Raw genomic sequence first — 19,343 nt, forward strand, 5'->3', positions numbered from 1 at the left:
TAGTTCCCCTTTCTTGCTCCAGCCTAAATTTGATCCACCACATTGGAGAAAAGTAAAGTTCAGGCTCTGTGATTTATGCAGGTCATTCCATTCAACTCCATTTTTTTCTCTTTTTAAACCACTGTTGTTGTTATTATTGTTGTTTTCTTGGACATGCTTTCCTCAGCCCTTCACACTGACTTCTATGTCCAGCTCACTACTCTGAAAATCACTTCTTAGGATGCATGCTTTTGCAAAGCATATCTTGAGAAGTGTATCAGGAAAAGGAGTTTAATGTGCAAGACAGCAGCTCTGTCAGAGGTTGGGAATGCAGCTGCCTGGCCAAAACCTTCCACTGCAGCAGGAAAGGGTCAGAGAAAGCCTCCCAGCTGCCAGGAACTCTGCATGCTGCCCCTCGCCACTGGGATCCAGACACAGCCTTTGCACTCAGGCTGAAGTCTATTCATCCCTATTTCTGTTTCTTGCACACAGGCTACATCCTCCATTTTCACAATTCTCAGTCTACAAATGAATCCAGCAGAGCTGACTGGATGAGAAAATCGAAGATTACAATCTCAACAGATTTCAGCTGGACTGAAACCCTCTTCATTTGGGGCACGGATCACCAGGTGGGTGCTGCCAGCATTAATGATGTCTGATGTAGTCTAGGTTTAAAACCAGTGATCAGGCAGGCAACGATGTGATTAAAACACCTGGAAGATGACGAGACAGCTAAGAAACCAGGAATTCAAATGGAAATAACTGACTTCACTTGAAGTTAGCTATTGCACCAGGCATCATCTTCAGATGTACAAGAAAACTCAAGAAATCTAGCTACTTTTAAAGCAAGTTAATGGATATTTCTGAAGAAATTAAAAGCCTTCTTCTAGTACAGGTAAGCTTTATTCTAAAAATTCATGTGCCAAATTGGGAAAAAAATAAATGGGGATGCATAAATTAGACTGAGTTGGCAACACTAATTTTATGTACCATGTTTCTCAACCTGCTGTATTTTCTGCTGACCACGGAAACAAATTAAAACAGAAAGAGGACTGTTCTCAGTGTCTCCAATATCCACAAGAATACTAACAGCTTTTCAGTTACTTTGTTTGGTTTTGAAACCACGCAAGGCCAAGATGAATTATCTTAGTGAATCATGAAATAGGTCGCCATCTATCTCCTCTCCCCACAGCAGCCTCACCACACGGTCCACACACTAATGGTTTAATTACAGAGCCTCAGGAAATGAGAAAGGCAATAAGGCAGATGATCACAGCAGGAACGCATTAATAGTCTTTTTATCTTACAGAATAAATTTGTTTATCTGCTATTTCGAAGGTCCAATGTGGCAATTAACTCTTCTGTTTGCAAACTGACACTGCTGCTTTGTGCTGCAGCTATAATTACCATCAGCATGGCACCGGAGCAGCTCTGAACGCTGGAGTTAGCCAGTTTCTGAGAAAGTCCCTCTTTCAGGCCCCTTGCTTCACCAAGAGCCAATTTATTAGGTCATGGGGTATCTTCTAGCTTTCCACAAGCTCAGCTTTCTGCACCAAAGAGACACTGGAAAGGATATTTCACAGAACCACTGTCTGCCACACCACTGCTACTGAAACATGTCACACCTGGAACCCCAAGGTGAGAAGGATGGAACAAGCTGAGGATAATATTTCTCTGCTGCAGTGCCTGAAACCTCTTCTGGGATCAAAGCAGCTACCACAGCGGGGGTTAATGCCCATCACTTACCTTTGGAATGGAAGGCCAGAAAAAAGGCAAGAGAATGTTCATGGGATTAAAATATTTTCTACAAATCATTGGTTTGGTTGAGAGAGATAAATGCCCATATTATTACTTTTCTTTATTTGAATAATGAATTTCTGGAAATTTTGAATAATAAGCTACTCCTTAATAGATCTGTTTTCTACCTTTGTACACAAAAAAAGTAATTACACGTCATAAATTGAGATAAATAAATCTGTGTGAACACAGCTCTGCAGCAGTACCCACGTGAAGCAGCTGATTTAGTACCCACCACCATGCCCACCTAGAGACACAGCCTGCATTTTAAAAGCTTATTCTCCCCTTACAACTGTACAGTGAGCCAAGCTGAGCTGCTTCACACCATCCAAAGTTCCTCTAAGCAGGAGTAATTCACATATTCTCTGGAGCTCAAGCAATTTAAACAATTCTTTGTAGCTGCTTAGCTGTTTAAGTTTGGTGGACTTTTTGATACCTGTAACTACAAACATTTTCTATCTCACTGACCAAAAGGTAAAGAAACACACGGTTTTAAAAGAAATTTCTTCACGCCAAATAATCTCTTTTTTTTGAGTATTATATAAGACCCAAATACTGATTGGGCCTAGTAAAGGACAAGTACATAGTAGGAGCAGTACAGAGGAACAAAAGGAGAAAGCAGGAGCACAATAAATGAAAGAATTATACTTTCAGATGTGCTCTGCCAACAATAACAGACCAATCTCCACAAAACATTTGGATTTTACCATACCCTTACTTAAACAGGCAACTTCATCTTTTGGCATTTTTATTTCCACAGTCCATCCCACTTGTTCCTTAATTAACATTTTATATACCATCCACCATCTGCTTTATCAGCTAGCACAAAAATAACATATACTTTCAACCTTTCAAATCTATGAGCTCAAATTCATCCCTAGTATTTTAGCAAACACTGTAGCAATACTTGAAAGACCACTATTGAAATAGTACCCATATATTTCATAGTAAGTATTATATTGCATTCCTATTGTCATTTTGGACATCCAAATATTTTGCCTTATAATCCAGTTTTCATTTCTGAAGCTGAAATTCAAAAAGCTCAGGTCAAATATGCACTTTCTTTTACAATTATAACCAGAGTGTGGAGCACAGCTGAGAGCTGATGCAAAGTTAAAATCTTCTAGGGTATTTTCAACTGGAAGCAGCATTCTGTCTTCTCACTCCTTTCTGAACACACACAAACACATTCCCACTTCGAGCCTTCATTTCTGGACTTACACTTCCAGTCTCCTTTAAAACTAACCAAGTAAACAGACAGTGGGAAGCCTACAAAGGGGAGAAAAAAAATCCACAAAAGCAAGGAAACTTAGCCAAGATCAGCCCCCTCATTCCATTCCCATCTACTCAGTCGCATAAATATTTTTGCAGGCACAAAGAATGACTAGAAGTGCTTCTTAACCTCTCCAAACTCGTATCAGATTATGACACTGAATTTGCAATCCAAGCCTGCTCTGCCCTCATCCCAGTCAGTGCTGCTCCTCGGCATGTCACAAATTCGTCAGATTCGAAATTATCTGCAGTTCAGTATCTGGGGATGCCCAGCACACACAGCTCCTTCTAATAAGCTCTTGGAACAGAGAGACAGAGTGCAGAGCACTCAAGAGGCAAGAGCTGAAATTATTCTCTGGCCCTCCCTGCATTTAAAGTCACGTCAGAGGATTGCCCGGCTCCGCCTGTGCCAGAGCCCAGAGTCACCTTGCAGGGCTCGCTGCCAGCAGCCGTGCCAGTGCCACGCATGGCATTAGTCACCGGGGGTGCTCCAGAGAGCTGCCTGACTGCAGCCTGCCCTTCAGATAAACACCAGCAGCCAGAATTAACCCGCGCTTCATCCTGGGATTAGCTGGGACACAGGCTGTGATAGCAAGGGGGTGAAGGGACAGACACACCGAGGGTTTTTAAAAACAAACAATTCCTAATCAGAAATGAAACCCAATTATGACGAAAGTCAAGTATGGAACTGGAAAAACCGACCTTCCCAGATCTGTGCAACACAGCCTGCTTTGTCTGTAACATCTGCCATGCCCATATTGCTACCATAACAGGCAATGCTGAGGGCACAAAACCTCTTTCATTTCTACATATGAAATAAAATTAGGTTTCTTCTCACCAAGAGAGGCTTCACACCAGCCTCAACAATTCTCCCTGTGGCAGCATTATTCTAGCTCAAGCACACATTCCTACCAAATGCCACCACTCAGAGATAACAGCTAGCAAGAAAAGCAGTGCCTTCACTTTTGCTCTCCTTAATCATTAGTAAAGGAATAGGCAGACATTTTCAAAAATCATTCTGGTCTCGACAGAACTTTGGAAGGGGCAACTTATGGAAGAAAAATAAAAAATAATTTCTATGCCTTCTTCAAAATCTATTTGGATCAATAGAAGCAGTAGTTTATGTTTGAATAAACAATTTATCCAATGAAAAAAATCTGGGGCTTTCAGAATTGATTCCACAAGACCAAATTAACATTAAATACAGAGTCTCTTAAAAAATATGGGTCTGGAAAATATATCTGCACCATCTGTAGACTAGAATGACAACAATGGGAACATGTTCCTTACAGAGAGCAGGGTGGAGCAGGCATTCTTTATTTGCTGGAACGTGAATAACACCACAAAGACACGTTTAATACAGGCTTCTTTCCTAGGCAAACGCTGCAATCAGATCTATGGCCATAGTGCTTTTATAAGACAGACTTTCAGGGCTGTTATTATAAGAGATAAATGAAGGGAAATGGACACTTCCAGCTCATGAAGCAGTGCTTGCTTTTCAAAGCATTGTTTGCATTTTTCAAATCATTAAAAGGGAAGGAAACCAAGTAGAAGCTAAGAACAGCTCATTTGGAATTCAACCGGATTCTCTCCCCACTGTGGAATTTCAGCCTTGCACTGGGAGAAAGGTTGGCTGGGGGAGGGAGTCAGGCTCAGCAGCACCAGGGCAAGGCCACCGCTCCTCACAGAAGCTGCTGGAAAGCCGCTCTCATCCTCAGCTGCTCTTACAGATCCAGGAGCTATAAATACAGCTCTCCAGCTGGTGTTCTTGGAGAACAGCACGCCAGCAGGCTCTGCAGCAGGCAGGAGCCAGCCGAAGCAGACTGCTCTCCCCGGCTGAAAAGCTGACCCAGAACCATTCCCAAACTTGCACTGTCAATGGATTACCTGTGAATGTCTGAGTGCAGAGGCAGCGTGTCAGGTCTGTGTGTGGGGCTGGGGCAGTGCTCCAGCTCAATTCTGGGCTCGTGTGTTCTGCCTCAAGGCAGGTAAAACAGTATCTCCCTTCACCTTCTCTGACTTGACATCGCCAAGAGCCAATGGCCTCTCCTAAGACCATTTTGACCTTCAGACACATGCCAGCAACACATTGAGAGAACACCACGGAGCACTGGAATCTTGGGGAGCCAGGTCTTAAGGATTTCAGTCCACTACTTAAGTCAGTTTGGTCAGTTCTTAACAGTGGATGTCTCTGGAAGAATTTGCGTAGTGAATGAAAATATCCAATTCTTAAAGTATTTCCTATTAACAATTTACATTCTCTTTACTTCTACTTGCACACTAAAATGTGGCAGTTTATTTAAGCATTTGATAAAAAGAATCCCCTCTGGAGGCCTAGTTCTGTGTCAGTGAGCACTAATTCTGAAGGGGAAGCATTCCACATGGAGAATCACCACTGACAGAAACTAATCAGGGTTTATTAGTAATACCTCTCTGCTATGGTTCCATACCACCTTCATAACATAATGTAGTCTAACTGCATTTAACATCAGCTGGAACACCCTAGTCATCATCCCACAGTCTCACTCCAGAACCAACATTTGCATCTCTAGCATTTAAAGATGATTAAATGTTCATCTTCCCCCAGCTCCCCAAAGTCATCCTCTAAATTTTTTTAACAGTGCAGAATTAACACTTCAAACTATTTTTATTCAATCATGAGGAAGGCTTTAGAAGGAAAATCAAGCACCAAAAAAATCCACATTTTTATTTCTTCTCCAAAGAAATATTCCAGGCTTGTAGCAAAACATATGAGCTGTCAATACTGCAGGGCATTCAGAGACAGTGACTAAGACAGACTTGTGGACACAGAAATCCCTAATGCTGCAAAACACAGAGAACTCTAATGCTCATATTGGTAAGAGGACAGTCATCAGAAGAGTTTGGGTAACCTCTGCTAGTGTGACCTCTTTGACTTGTCTTTCAAACCTCAACCACAAGACCATTCAGGCATCCTCCATGTGACACCATTTATCTGGCCATAAACAGCCTGTTTTGATAATACACCCACCATGAATGCAGTGCAGTATTTTCATATTGACAAGCATTCATTTAGCTTGCACCACTAACAAGCATTTACAGACCAGAAAAATCAGGGAAGGGGTGAAGTGACATTCCTGCAATGCTGTTTATTTGCCCAAGACAACCTCATCATGCAAGATACCAGTAGAAAACACTAGAAACACTTAGGGGGAAAAAACCAAACAAACAAACCAAGAACACCACGCTGTATGCTTTAAGAACCAATGCTTTTTGGCAGGCACAAGGCATCAGAAAGGCAATATGCTTATTTTTTGAGATATCTAAAATTATTGTTTTCATAAGACAGATTGCGAGTCAAAAGTATATCAATAAAAGAGACAGCTGAATTATTGATGAGGTTACCTTATTCTATGAACCTTTCAATAGTTTTGACTTTTGTATTACATTTCAAGTACTACTAATGTAGGCAAACATGCAATAAATCAAAAGCCTTTTAAGCTAAGTCCCGCTTTCCCACCCATTTTTAATTTGCCCCAGAGCAACTGCATAAAGCAGCACACATCTTAAAAGAAAAAAAATAAAAAAAAAAACCAAAACAAAGGAGAACTTAAAATTAGATGTTTCTGTATTAGGTTTTGTGGGTTGGTTTTTTGTTTTTTTTTTTTGTTTTTTTTTTTTTTTATTTAAACACTTAAGTGTAGGTCTGAAGTTTATACACCTTAGGGAGAAAAAAAAAACCCAAACAACAAAACAATATTAGAAGAAATACACTTTTTTCCCTACAACCTCTACAAATTAACTCCAGAATGTCTTACCAAGGTTTTCTGATGCCAAGGATGCCTGGATGAGAAGCTGACAGCCATATGTCCACAGCAGCAGATGGGAATATTGTTACTGGCAGATGGGACCACTCCACTAGGCCTATTTTTATTAAACATCCAATACCTTCAGCAGCCACAAAAGAACCTGCCAACATTACTGAAACACAGAGACTACTGCTGAGCTAAAATCCCCACAGGTAATTTTCAGTGCTGATGGGAGGATCCAGGTGCACTCAGCCCTTCCAAGCTAACCTGGGCTGGGCAGGTGCACCTTTCCACTGGTGTCCTTTAGGACAAACCACAACACACAATAATCACAGATGCACTGTAGTTTGAGAACTTTGGTTTGCTCTGTCACTTGCACATACAAGATGCTAAACCCTATTTTCATTCATCTAGTGCACAATTAATTGCAACAGACATATTCCAAGTAGGGTACTTCCTTACTTCCTTGTTTTATTTGTTTCGTGTTTTACACGCATATTTAGGTTTTTAAAAGAAAAAGCCTGCTGGGCTCTTCTCTAGTGATTAGTATCTAAATGCTGTCTTGTGGCTTGAATCTCTGCTTCAATTTCATTTGTTTTTATTTATGCATTATTTACAAGCATTTACAGGCCAGATTATCAAATCACTTCCACCAAAAAAAATGCAAAGCAAACAAACCAACCAACCAAAAAACCAAACCAAAACAAAAAATCCCTCAAACAAACAAAAGCTAAACCAGAAAAAGCACAATGTTCAGGGAGTCTTTAGGCACAGAACAGCTTCTTTTTTCAGCTCAATAACCCAAGGCAGCAGCTGCCAACGTTGTTTATATTTGTTATGTTTGAAAAGCCCGTACAAGAATGAGCACAAGAACTACTGACACACAAAACGCTCTTAGATCTATAGCTCAGCTTTCATGTATTACACTGCAGAATCTTTTTCCCACTCACTACAAAAACAGTCATAAATTAACTGGACAGTAATAAGTAATTAATACATTGTGGGCAAGATGCATTGGTGTGAACCTTTCTGAAATAAACTGGAAAAAGCAGGAATTAAAGACAAAATGTATTCAATCAAGATATGCAGAAAACCATGATCTATACTTTAATTATTAATTTCAAAAAGCCACTTGTGAGTTTGGACATGATAAGCCACCTATTCAGTAATTTAAAGAATATATTCTTCAGAACAGAACTCCAAATGAAAGCATCCTTTCAACCAACTGAATTCACTTGCTTAGCAGGTGCTTTTGAAAACAAAGTTTATGTGTCTTAGGATGATTTCTAAGTTATAATTATTTATAAAGAAGGCCTTTTCTGAAATTAATCCCACTCAGTTTCTGTTTTGATGGAGTTTTTTAATTACTAATTTGATGGTGACATTACCTCTTCTTTGGTAAGTATTTTGCATACCCAAGTTAACATAAATAGCAGAATTTTACAGCTCCTGCCTCATCCTGTCTCTAAGATTCCTCCATTACCTTCTCTTCCCCTTCCCCCCCATTCTCCCATGTCCACTGAAGAACTTCTGGCAGTATCATTCAAATGGATCCCATCTGTAAATAGATATGATCCGAGCAGCACTGGCCTTCTGCCAGATTCCAGCCCCTTAATGCAGTCAGCACACATGACTTCAGCTCAACTGCACAATCTCAGTTTTGAAATGCGTATTTAAGACAAAGACTGACAATTTAAGTGCAAAATCCATAATAGCAGAACAGGAAAAAAAAGACAAATAATATGTTCAAGTACTGATTTCAAAATTTCCATATTTTGCATCCTTCCAGAAGAAAAACATAAGTCCCAATTACTCACAGAAAGTGTCCTTAACATTAAGGGTTAAAGATCTTCATACAAATTCTCTTTTTCTGAGATTAACACATACCTAGAACTGTATTCAGCTGCATTGCCAATTTTAAACAGTGAAAAATTATAAAAACAGACCTACTATGGATCGCGATTAAAGGTCCTGATCTCCTCGGAGGAAATCACATTAAAGCCAGATAGGATAACAAGTAGATTCTGCAGGAGTGTACAAGCAAATTATGTTGTTTTGCTTCTAAGGCAAAGAACTGTGTAACAAAATTGAGCATAAGCTTTCTAACCCAGAGGGACATTTTGCTTTGCTGGCAAGCACCCTTTGAATGACAGGCAATCCCCAAAGCCATAAACAGCCAGATTCACACAAAAACCGTCCAACAAAAGCAGCATGTCAGGCAACAACCCTGGTGCAATTCTGACTTCAAGAAACTGCTTCATTATGTACGTCAAAAAACACTCCTTTTTCACACATACATCTAAAATTATTTATTTATAAAGTACACCTGTCATACTCTTTATTACCTATATCTTTGTACAGTTTTCCTTAACACAATCCTGAGCACTTTGCCTCAGTTTCACTGTAATGCAGTAGTCTCTGCCAATACATTTACAAACCTCAGACTTGGACAAAGTTTAAACGCAGGACCCACAAAGGATTTGCAGAATAGCTTGGTCAATCAATACATACAGAATTAAAGTTCAAGTAACTGTCAAAATCCCTTCTTAGCTATCAGACTTCACACTGTCTCATCAATCCGGTGTCACGACAGTCCATTAGGCTTTAATTCCAAGATAAGGGAACTTTAACTGCCTTTGAGGCTTAAAATAGTCACTACTCAGTGTATCACCATCCTCTCAGGTTTGCCTCCTGTCAACTTGATCAGTGCACAAGTGAAAAAATAACCTTCTCAGAGGCAAGATATCTAGACCTTGATCACTTCACTGGCACATCTGAAAGCGTGAAGCAGGAACTCCTTAGTCTAGAATTACTACTAAATTCCCTTTATTTTCAAATTGCTGCATAAGATATGAGTCTCAGATACACTAAATTCACTTCATGTGCTCAGCTTTTAGCCAGCAAGTTCAGACCTTAGTAATGAGGAGTTCAATAATGTAACTGTGGGGCTGCAGAAAACTGAGCATCATAAAAATGAAAGAATCTTTGGCAGAACGGCAGTTATGCCCCCCAAATCTAACACATAACCAAAAAGCACACCAGCTGAAGAATTTCAGATGGAAGTTATGTGTGCCAGACAACTTGGTTAGGAAGATTCTTTGGAGAGAAGATTTCTGCTGGTTTTTTCCCCCACCAGACAATGCCTTATTCATATCTTTTATTATACAATCCTCTTTGTTCAAACTACTCCTCTGTCCACTGCTTTCTTGTATTTCTGCTCTAAGAGGGATATACAGGGAAAAAATATCCCACAGAATGTAACAATGTTTAACTATTGCAGCTGATGATTCCTTTCCAAAGTCTGTAATGTCCCGATGACTTAAACCCGACCATCTGTCACATCACCAGCCTGATCAGAGCCACAGCCTTCAAATAAAAGGCTGCACATTAGAGCACTTCAGAGTATAAAACACAGCAAAAGAAGTCATTTCTGTAAAGACATTTCCAATTAGATAAATCTGAAGTATTTTTCTCCTCTTGAAGGCTGATGCAGTTTCTTGGAAACGTGTCATTGTAACGTTCAGAAACAGAACCAGTGTCTGGCCCAGGCCACAGCTCCAGCTCAGCCAAACAATCTGCCAGACACTGACTGGTCACCCTTGCTGCTGTGCCGCAAACAAGGTGCTTCCACGGGCTCCTGCAATTCAAACACCTTAAGCATCTAAAATTACTGCTGTGATGACTGCAGCAAGAAAAGCTGTTACAGAGGTTCCCAGTGGTGCTGTTGGAGCCCAGAGCTTGGTGGCATCTCCATAACAAATGTCCACTAATGAATTCTACAGTTCTTGCATTCTACACTGCATTCAATGATGGGATACAAGCACCTGTTCTACATGAGATGACTTCAAACCCCTCCCACCCCTACCTTAAATGGAAATTTTGAAATCCAATCACAAAAAAGCTTCTTTGGGTAGTATTGCACATAAGGTCTAAAGATAAGAACTTTCTGCACTAAAAAACAAGCTCTCTTCTCTATGACACCTCTCTTCCAATGAAACCATAAACACTATATAATTTAAGTGACCACAACCAGGATTTAAATTCCATTGCAGAAGCACAAGCAGGCTGATGTACAACCTTGGCTAAAAAAAAAGGGAGAGGCCTGCATGAAACCTCCTTTGTGTTAACAGGCATGAGTAAACACTCAAGTAATCAGACAGTGAAATAACTCAGTGCTCTTGGAGTGTTGCTTTCTTCAGCTGCAGACAAGATGGCTCTACTTGATTACCTAAAAATGAAAAACTGCCCCATGAAGAGCAGTTTATGGGCAGAGCTGTTGGTCTGCAGATGAGGAGCGACACTCCCTCAAATGCTGTCAATACTGCCTTGGCCTCAAGTCTGAAAAACAACCAACGCAATAACCAAAAAAGGTGTGCCCACACACAGTTTCCCACAGAACAGTGTTCTCCAAATTACACTCACAACAATCATATAGGAAGCTTAACACTTCTAATTGGTTAGAAAAGAAGACGATTCTACGCAGTCTGTTATTTTGCTGTCGTTTAGATATCTGCTCTGGAAAGCATAAAACTTGATATCCTTTCCATCTCAGCTTTCTCACCCAAATTATGTTCTTAACCAAAAGCACATACTGCAGAATAAGCACACCAAAAACTAAAGCACCAGACCAAGCAGAACTTATACCTCCACAGTTAACAAGTGGTGGTATGCAACGTATCCCTCTATCTGTCTACCCACATGATGTTCCCAAACACTGAAGTCACAAAAACGTTTTCGCTGTGGTACTCCAATCCTTCTGTAGAATTTTCAAGTCAGTAGAAGCAAACACCATGAACAACTCCATAAAAATCAAGACATTTGTGATTTAGACTTTCTAGTCACATTCAGAGATAATCTAGTTTGTAATGACAGCCTCAGAAAAGCAGAATAACTAAAAGATTAATTCTAGATGATACAATGATACAGTTCTCAGTCTGACAGAAGAAAATATTTAAGTCAAATATTTTAGTTTGGGAACAGAGAAAGACTCCCTTACAAGATTAAATTAAACTTACTGGTTGAATTGCCTTGCATCTGGATGATACATTTGGACTCCTTGCTGGTTTCTCGGGAGTTGAAAGGCCGGACACGAACAGCCACCTTCACTGAAGCCCCCGACATCCTGGCTGCTGGTAGTGCACTCAAGGAATTGAAAGTGATCAAGAGCCTTTCAAGTTATCCTTCCTGTTGGTGTTTTCTAAGGAGAAAAATATCATTTAGTTATTCACAGCTATTGTGTTTAAGATGTTGACAAAATTAGCAAGGTTCAAAGTTACTTCATAAATGCAATTTCTGCTTTGCAGATCACCCTCCCTTACCCCCAAAAGGTGTCACTTCAAAGTCAGAATGGGAAATACACTTATCAGCACCTGTTCACTGTCTCCCTAGTCAAAAGTTTCTGTCACTTGAAGCAGTTCTTTTGAAGTGTACAAATATTTGGTTTTCATACAATTTCATACATTTCTTTTCTGGAAGAAAACCAATACTTGGTTTTCTTCCAGAAAGTAAGGATGCCAATACCAAAATAAATATCTGGTTACAACATGTGTTAGGCTTAACCTAACAAAGATAATTTTAGCAGTAAAGACACAGCTACTTAAATTTCATCATGAGGCAATGACCATATACCCCATACCCAGGCTCTCACACTGCCAACCCTTGCTGCCACAATGCTCTAGCAATAATATTAAAACTAACTCGAGTGTCATGGGCCACAGCACACTGACTTTCAATACATATGACTCCAGAGAAAAGGGTGTACCCTTAAAGAAGCCCTTGCAGTCCTGGGAAAGTCCTCTTCTGGAAGGAAATAACAACTCATCAACTACTTGTGTATCTACTGATTAAAGGATACACTGTAAGGAAGAGGAGGAATGAAGAACTGTTACCTTCAGGGTAAATATTACTATCTATGTTCAGGCAAATGTCCACCATTAAATTCATCTCCATTATCAAAATACTTGCTCAAATCCTACCACACCTAAATGATGGAGCACTTTTGTTGCAGGGAACTATCCCTGACACCCACTATCCAAACTTCAAGGCATGTCTGAGACAGTGTTGGAATGTAGTTTTACAAAAGATCGGTTTGCTTGTATTGGTGTCAACCAGCCTTTTCCATTAGAGAAAGGTTTTCAGTTGGTCCACTGCTGAGAAGTCCAGCTTCCTGCCACAGGACACGGTCAGTACTGAAGTCTAACAGCCTCAAAAAGCAATGAGATTCAAAGAATAAATCCTACTAAAAAGCCCCTACCCTTGGCTAGGAAAGGTTCCATGGCAGACATACAGAACATGGATGACTATAGTGAGAAAACATTATTTATGTTTGATTTATCCTTATATCCTAAATATCAGCTATGGCCACTGCTGAAGAGAAGATTCAGAGTGGGACTGATCCTTGGTCTGACTCAATGCAGGCATTTCTATCTGGAACCTGACTTACCCTGGGCAGAACTCAACTCTGTTCAACCATGCACCCAGGAATCCTGACATCATCTCTGGTTATCAACACAGCACACATCTGGTGAAATGCTCATTTCAGGGTTGTGATCACAGAAGTACAAAAATTACTAGCAGGTCTAAAGCAGAAGCACTTCAGCTCTAAAGTAAGTTCCACACCTGGTAAAAGTACTTATACATGCTTAATTCAAGTTATGACACATTTTCCCACAGTACAAGAAGTCTTTAATAAAACTGCAAAACTTCATTAATGCCATCACATGGTGAAGGCAGAAATTAAATTACTCCCCCAAGTAGAAGCAATTTAAAGTATTCCTTATTTTCAAAGGTACCTGAGGTATCTCATCAGACTAGAAGAATGTCTTTAGGAGCAAGCCAACTGAATCTCAATGTCATTGGTACAGCAAACTGGTTGAACAATGATTAATGACACAGCCACACCACCAGCTCTGGGTCAGTATGGAATTTTAAAAAGCTTCACTGAAATCCTGAACATAGAATAGAGCAGAAAAGTACTGGGAATGAATTCACATGATGTTCTGGGGTGTTCTACAGACTGCTTCTCTCCCTCTCGCACAGAGGCGCCTACTTTTGTGTGGAACAAAGTATCAAACACACAGCGTTATTATCAACTCCTGCCCCCAGAATCCACCTTGTGGGTTTGGCTCTCCCTCCCTAACAGGCCCCTTGCACCAGCCCCTGAGCCCTCACAGCAGAGCCAAGTGACAAGACTAATCCCAACACAACCCACAGCTATTATTCAACTGACCCTGAACACTGCTGTTAGAAACAGCAATGTCACTGTACATGGCCACACAGCAGCCTGTTTATGAAACACTATTTAATAATCTCTCAGGTGCAAAACATCCATTTTTTGTCAAGTTCACAGTGACACAATTTACTTTGTCCAGTGTGTTCTTATATTATTGTTTATGAAATGTAGGGTGCTTATGTTCCCTTCTTACTGTGGAGTACCACAAAGAATTTTTTTCTGATGTTTTCATAAAAACACCTCTCAGAACACTGCATTAATTTCTGCAGCTATATCTGGGAAGCTGGCAAACAGAGAGTGGGATGAAAGAATCATCTACTTTTATATATATACATACATACATATATATATTACATATATATATATATATATATATGTGTTCTCAAGTACCTCTTAACATCATATGCACAATAAGAAAGCATGAAAATCACATTTCCAGAGACTCCATATGCACTAGCTAAATGACAGACTTGTTTGAAACACAACTGTGACGAGATTCTCAAAGAGCAGATCACAAAATCACCTGCAACATGAAAATTTGCCTGCTGGACTTCTGCAGTTACCAATTTTTCCCAACCCTAACTTTTGTGCTGACGGAAAATTAAATGTGGTATAATTTTAAATCTCTTTGGTTCTCAACTCTGCTGTTTTTCATAGCTGAAGTAAGCAAAACACCTACTCATATTTGCACATGGATTTCAGATGTTTTGAATATCAATTCACTATGCAAGATTTAATTTTCATTACTAGAGAAAATTGACCAAAACCAATATAATTTGCCAATCTTTGCATACATTTAAGCTGTTGAGGGGCTTTTCCACTTACCAGTTATCTTAACTGGTCGTAGCAATTTATAAAGGTAGCATTGCCCTCATCACATAGAATGGTAAAATAAGGCAAAATGAGCCCCAAGTTACACAGCATCACAGATAATAGACTGCAACTGGTTTTTCGGGGTTCACATTTACCAGTAGCACCACTTCCTACTACAAAATGCTGACTACAGAGTGGGAACATAACTTGAAAAGAGAAAACCAAAATATGCAATACAGTTTGTGGTACAGATTTAGAAGAACAATATTCTTAAAAGACGACTTTTTTTTAATGTTCATTATAGGCTTCGAGGCTGCCATCCATGCTAGAATGAATCATCTCCCTAATGTTTTGGACGGAATCTACTAGCTGTGTCTCTTTTAATGTTCAGCCTGCATGAATCCAGTCATGAACCAAGGAGGGAACTGCGTGTGTGTCTCTGAGGTGATCTACCACTGGCTCCAAAACAGGTGGTACATGACATTTGAGTTGTTTAGTGATCTTCATCAGCAAAAAACAAATCCTACATCCTAGTTTTACACCTATTTGAAACTAAAGACACTCACTCTGTAAGTCCTACAGTGAGATTTTAATATTAAAAGGTGTCATTAAAAGAAATCATCTAAATATCTTGTCTGTTTACTGGTATTCAAGCTGACAAACCCAATTGTGTTGATGAATCACCCTTCACAGGCTCAACTAGATCTGGGCTTTCCCAAAAATATCTGAATAAACATTAAGACTTGAATACTTGGATGTATCTGAAAGTTTTGGCAAACCAGTTTTTATGCAATGTCAAAATACAAACATATTGCTGTTTATTTAAGTAAAGTTACAAGCAGAGCAAGGATTTAGATTCAGATTATTATTTATACATGCAGAGAAGTCTGCAACAAGCTCGAAGTGGTTACAAAACAATGTCCAAAATCTATATCTCTGCATTTAACAAAAAAACCACCCAAACCCACCACATATCACAAACAAAGAAGAATCACTTTTTATTTAAGAGAACCAGTCATACACCAGATAACTGTGTCATAGCTGCATATCACAGAATGTGCTAACTTTGAAACAAAAAAATGGCTTGTAACTTAATCAGTGCAAGAGCTCTGAAGAAATAAAACAAGGACAGAGATGAGCACACGGAAAGTTGGCAAAACAGCTGTTTGGGGCAGCAGGCGTATCTGAACGAGGGGCCCCAGCAGAGCCAATTTTAGGTGCCGCATGAAGCTCGGGCAGTGCTGACAGTGTGATCCCTCAGCTGAACTCACACACACGCTCTGCTATATCTGGACCAGGTGGAGATGCCAGATCGAACAGTGCTGCAGAACTTGGCGAGGCACTGAAACCTGATCACATGCACACAGGGCTATTTACCAACACTGGATTGTGCAACAGCAAAAAGAACCGAGCTAAGAAGGAGCTGGAAGCGAACAGAAACATCGTTTAGAATTTAGAATTTGGTATGAACGTATTTACATTCCGGGAGGCAGACATAAATTCATCATCTGCTTCTGGCGGATTCTCCAGCGCGGGCGCTGCCCCCATTGCGGCGATGGCCCCAGCGCCGGGCCCGCTCCGCCGCCCCCCGCCCGGGCACGGGCACTGCCGGCTCATCCTGCCAACATGGCTGCCCGGGCCGCGCCGAGCCGGGCCGGGCCGGGCCGGGCCGGGAGCCTCTGCCGCACCCCGCACCGCCTCCCGGACCGGTGCTGCCGCCTCCGCCCCATCCGAGCCGCAAAGGGGAGCGGAACGCGGCACGGCGGGCGGCACCCAGCCGATGGGAAAGCTGGGGAGCGGCCGCCCGAGGAAAAAGGAAGGAGGGAGAGGAAGGGAAGGAAGAAAGGGAAGGGAAGGGAGGAAGGGAAGCGTCCCGGGGGACGAGGAGATGGCATCGGGCAGATGGCAAGGCCGAGCGGGGCCCCACGCCCTTGCGCCGCTGCCCTGACAGCTCCAAGGTATCCAGTGCTATGCATCCATCCATCCATCCATCCATCCATCTCCACCCATCCATCCGTCCGTCCGTCCATCCCCCCCGCTCCTGGCCTCAGCCCTCCGCGGGGCCCCTCGGATGCGCACGGCAGCATCGCCGCCTCCCCCTCCGCATTACGGCATCAGCCCCCCACCCCCGCCCCGCTCCGACCCCCACCAGCGCGGAGCCCCCTCAGCGCCCCCTCAGCGCAGCCCGCTCAGCGCGGCCCCTTCACCTGGCGCGGGGTGTCCGCGGGACGCGGGCGGTGCGGCGTCAGCAGCCGGCGGGGCAGCGCAGCGACAAAAACCCGGCCATCCCCATCGCCGCCTCCACCGAGGCCTGGAGACCTCCCCGCTGCCGGGAACGGAGCGGGAAGGGCGAGGGAGGGAACGGAGGGAGGGGAGAAGGGGAGGGAGGAGAGCGAGGCCGGTCGGGAGGAACGGGAGCCGCGCTCGCCCCAGCGCCGCTCCCGCACTGCCGGAGCGCGGGGGGAGCGCCCGGAGCGCGGGGGGAGCGCCCCGCTCCGCCAATCGCCGAGCGCCGCCCCGCCCCCTCGGCACGGCCCGCCAATGGCGCTCCGCGGAGCCTGCGCGTGCCCGCCCCCGCCCTGTCAATCACAGCCGCCAGCGCCGCCAGCGCCGCCTGGCGGTGTCCGGCCGCAGCGGCACCGCCCTCCGAACCGAGCCCTCCGCCGCGCAGCGGGGGCGCGGGGAGGCGGCCCCTCGCCAGCTCCAGCCAATCAGAACCCGCGATGTAAATCACGTCTGCGCCCTCGGAGCCTATCGGGAGCGGGGCCGCAGCACCGCCCGCCGCGCTGTGTCCGTGCGCGCCCCGGGCCGTGAGGGGTGGTGGGCCCGGAGCCCGGGGTCTGCGGGCTGTGTGGGCGAGCGAGATAAAACCGGCTGGGACACCGCCGGGTGTGCGGGAAAACGGGATAAAACCGGCGGGGACACCGCCGGGTGTGCGGGAAAACGGGATAAAATCTCGCTGTGGGAACGCGGTGTCTGAGGTAGCGAATTCTCCAGCTCCCGACTCCCCGTGATTCAGTGGGATTTGCATCCTAAACTGGGCCTAAGGGCGATGCTCAGAGGGGAGGGATTAGTAATCCTCCCTCCCTCCCTTCCTCCCTCCCTTTAAAACGTTTCTTGAGCAGCCCGAGTCATATTTTTAGACCTCATAATGTATTTTTAGCCACATGATTAAATTTAGTCAATGATGCTGTATTAACTCTCATGCTTTTAATAATTTCATGCATATTCTCATAGGAAAATTTTATTTTTGTGGCAATAATTCAGCTTTAAGTTCCTCCTTATCATTAGCAATTTGGGAATTCCTGCTGTTAGAAACTGGTTCATGTTTAAGCTTATAAGCACCTTAAAGGAAATCACTTTACATGAAATGCCTTAATTACATATGTTTCATACACCATCATATACAAATTGGATTTAAGATGTTGAGAACATTCAGGACCTGAGATTTCTAGTTTCAGAACAAGGTTTATTTCTGTTCACAGCCTCCTGGCTATTAGCTATGTTAACCTCAGCTCTGTCCCTTCTGATCCCCTTAAGGATCAGATCTTTGGCAGAAGGAGTTATTTTTTTTACTTTGGTGAAAAGTGACTGTTTCCCCTCGCCAGTCTCATCTGCAGTTATGGCAACAGATGCAGAAGCCCAACAATACATGGCTGAACAGGAGGCTTAGGGAAATATTGCCACAGAAACAACAAATCAAAAATAGGTGGCTTTCCTGTGTCCTAGAAAATACCATTATTTGAACTTGGAATACTTCCCATTGATGGGACAGATAATTTAATGGTGGTTTTAGGGTGGGGTAAGTGTGCTAACTCCTACCTAGATCTATGGAGAATTAGGTCAGCCATTCTCTGAAAAAAAGGGCAAGAACACCTCAAAAACCCTCAAACCAGTTTCAAAATCTCCTGCCAACTGCCCAGACACTGGGTGCGTGCTGTAACCCCCACGGCAATAGACACTGTGATTAATTTGACTTGAGCACAGTTTGTGCAGTGTCCCTGGGAACAGCAGCTCCTGCCCCAGCCCAATGCCCAAGTCTGGGGAGTGCTCACCCGGAGCCTGAACACTTCCCTTGGAACAGAGGCCTGAAACAATCGGCTACAAACAGTCAGAGCATGGCAAGATGGAAAACAGGGTAATGAATGCAGCCATTTCTTGCATTTATTGCTGCAGAGGCAATTACTCCAGTGACTGAGGCACAGGGGAGGCCCTGCTTGAAGGCAGGGCACAGGGCACACGGTGACACTGCTGCAGTGCTCCTGACTGCCATCCTGCTATTAACAGCTCAGCTGCCCTCGCTGCCAGCAGGGGAGAGCTGACAGAGATGTAAATTGGGCCATTACATAAGTATAAATTGTGATACAATAGAATCAATTGTCCTGAATTGTATTGCTACAGCATCAGCGCTTGCCCCAGGAACTTCTCTAGTCTCTGGTGTAGAGCTGGAGGACAAGGAGTGA

The 19,343-nt window shown here is 42.9% G+C and overlaps 1 protein-coding gene across 1 annotated transcript in view; it reads right to left on the bottom strand.

Annotated features, from left to right (window-relative positions):
- Positions 1-17,345, bottom strand: part of KIF1B (kinesin family member 1B) — a 77,521-nt gene extending 60,176 nt beyond the window's left edge. Inside the window, 2 exon segments of the mRNA XM_030963772.1 lie at positions 11,852-12,033; positions 17,088-17,345. Of these exon segments, the coding sequence (XP_030819632.1) occupies positions 11,852-11,957 (106 nt within the window). The 5' untranslated portion in view covers positions 11,958-12,033; positions 17,088-17,345.
- Positions 17,346-19,343: the final 1,998 nt, after the last annotated feature.

Source organism: Camarhynchus parvulus, chromosome 21 (assembly GCF_901933205.1).
Source record: "Camarhynchus parvulus chromosome 21, STF_HiC, whole genome shotgun sequence".
Lineage (NCBI taxonomy): Eukaryota > Metazoa > Chordata > Aves > Passeriformes > Thraupidae > Camarhynchus > Camarhynchus parvulus.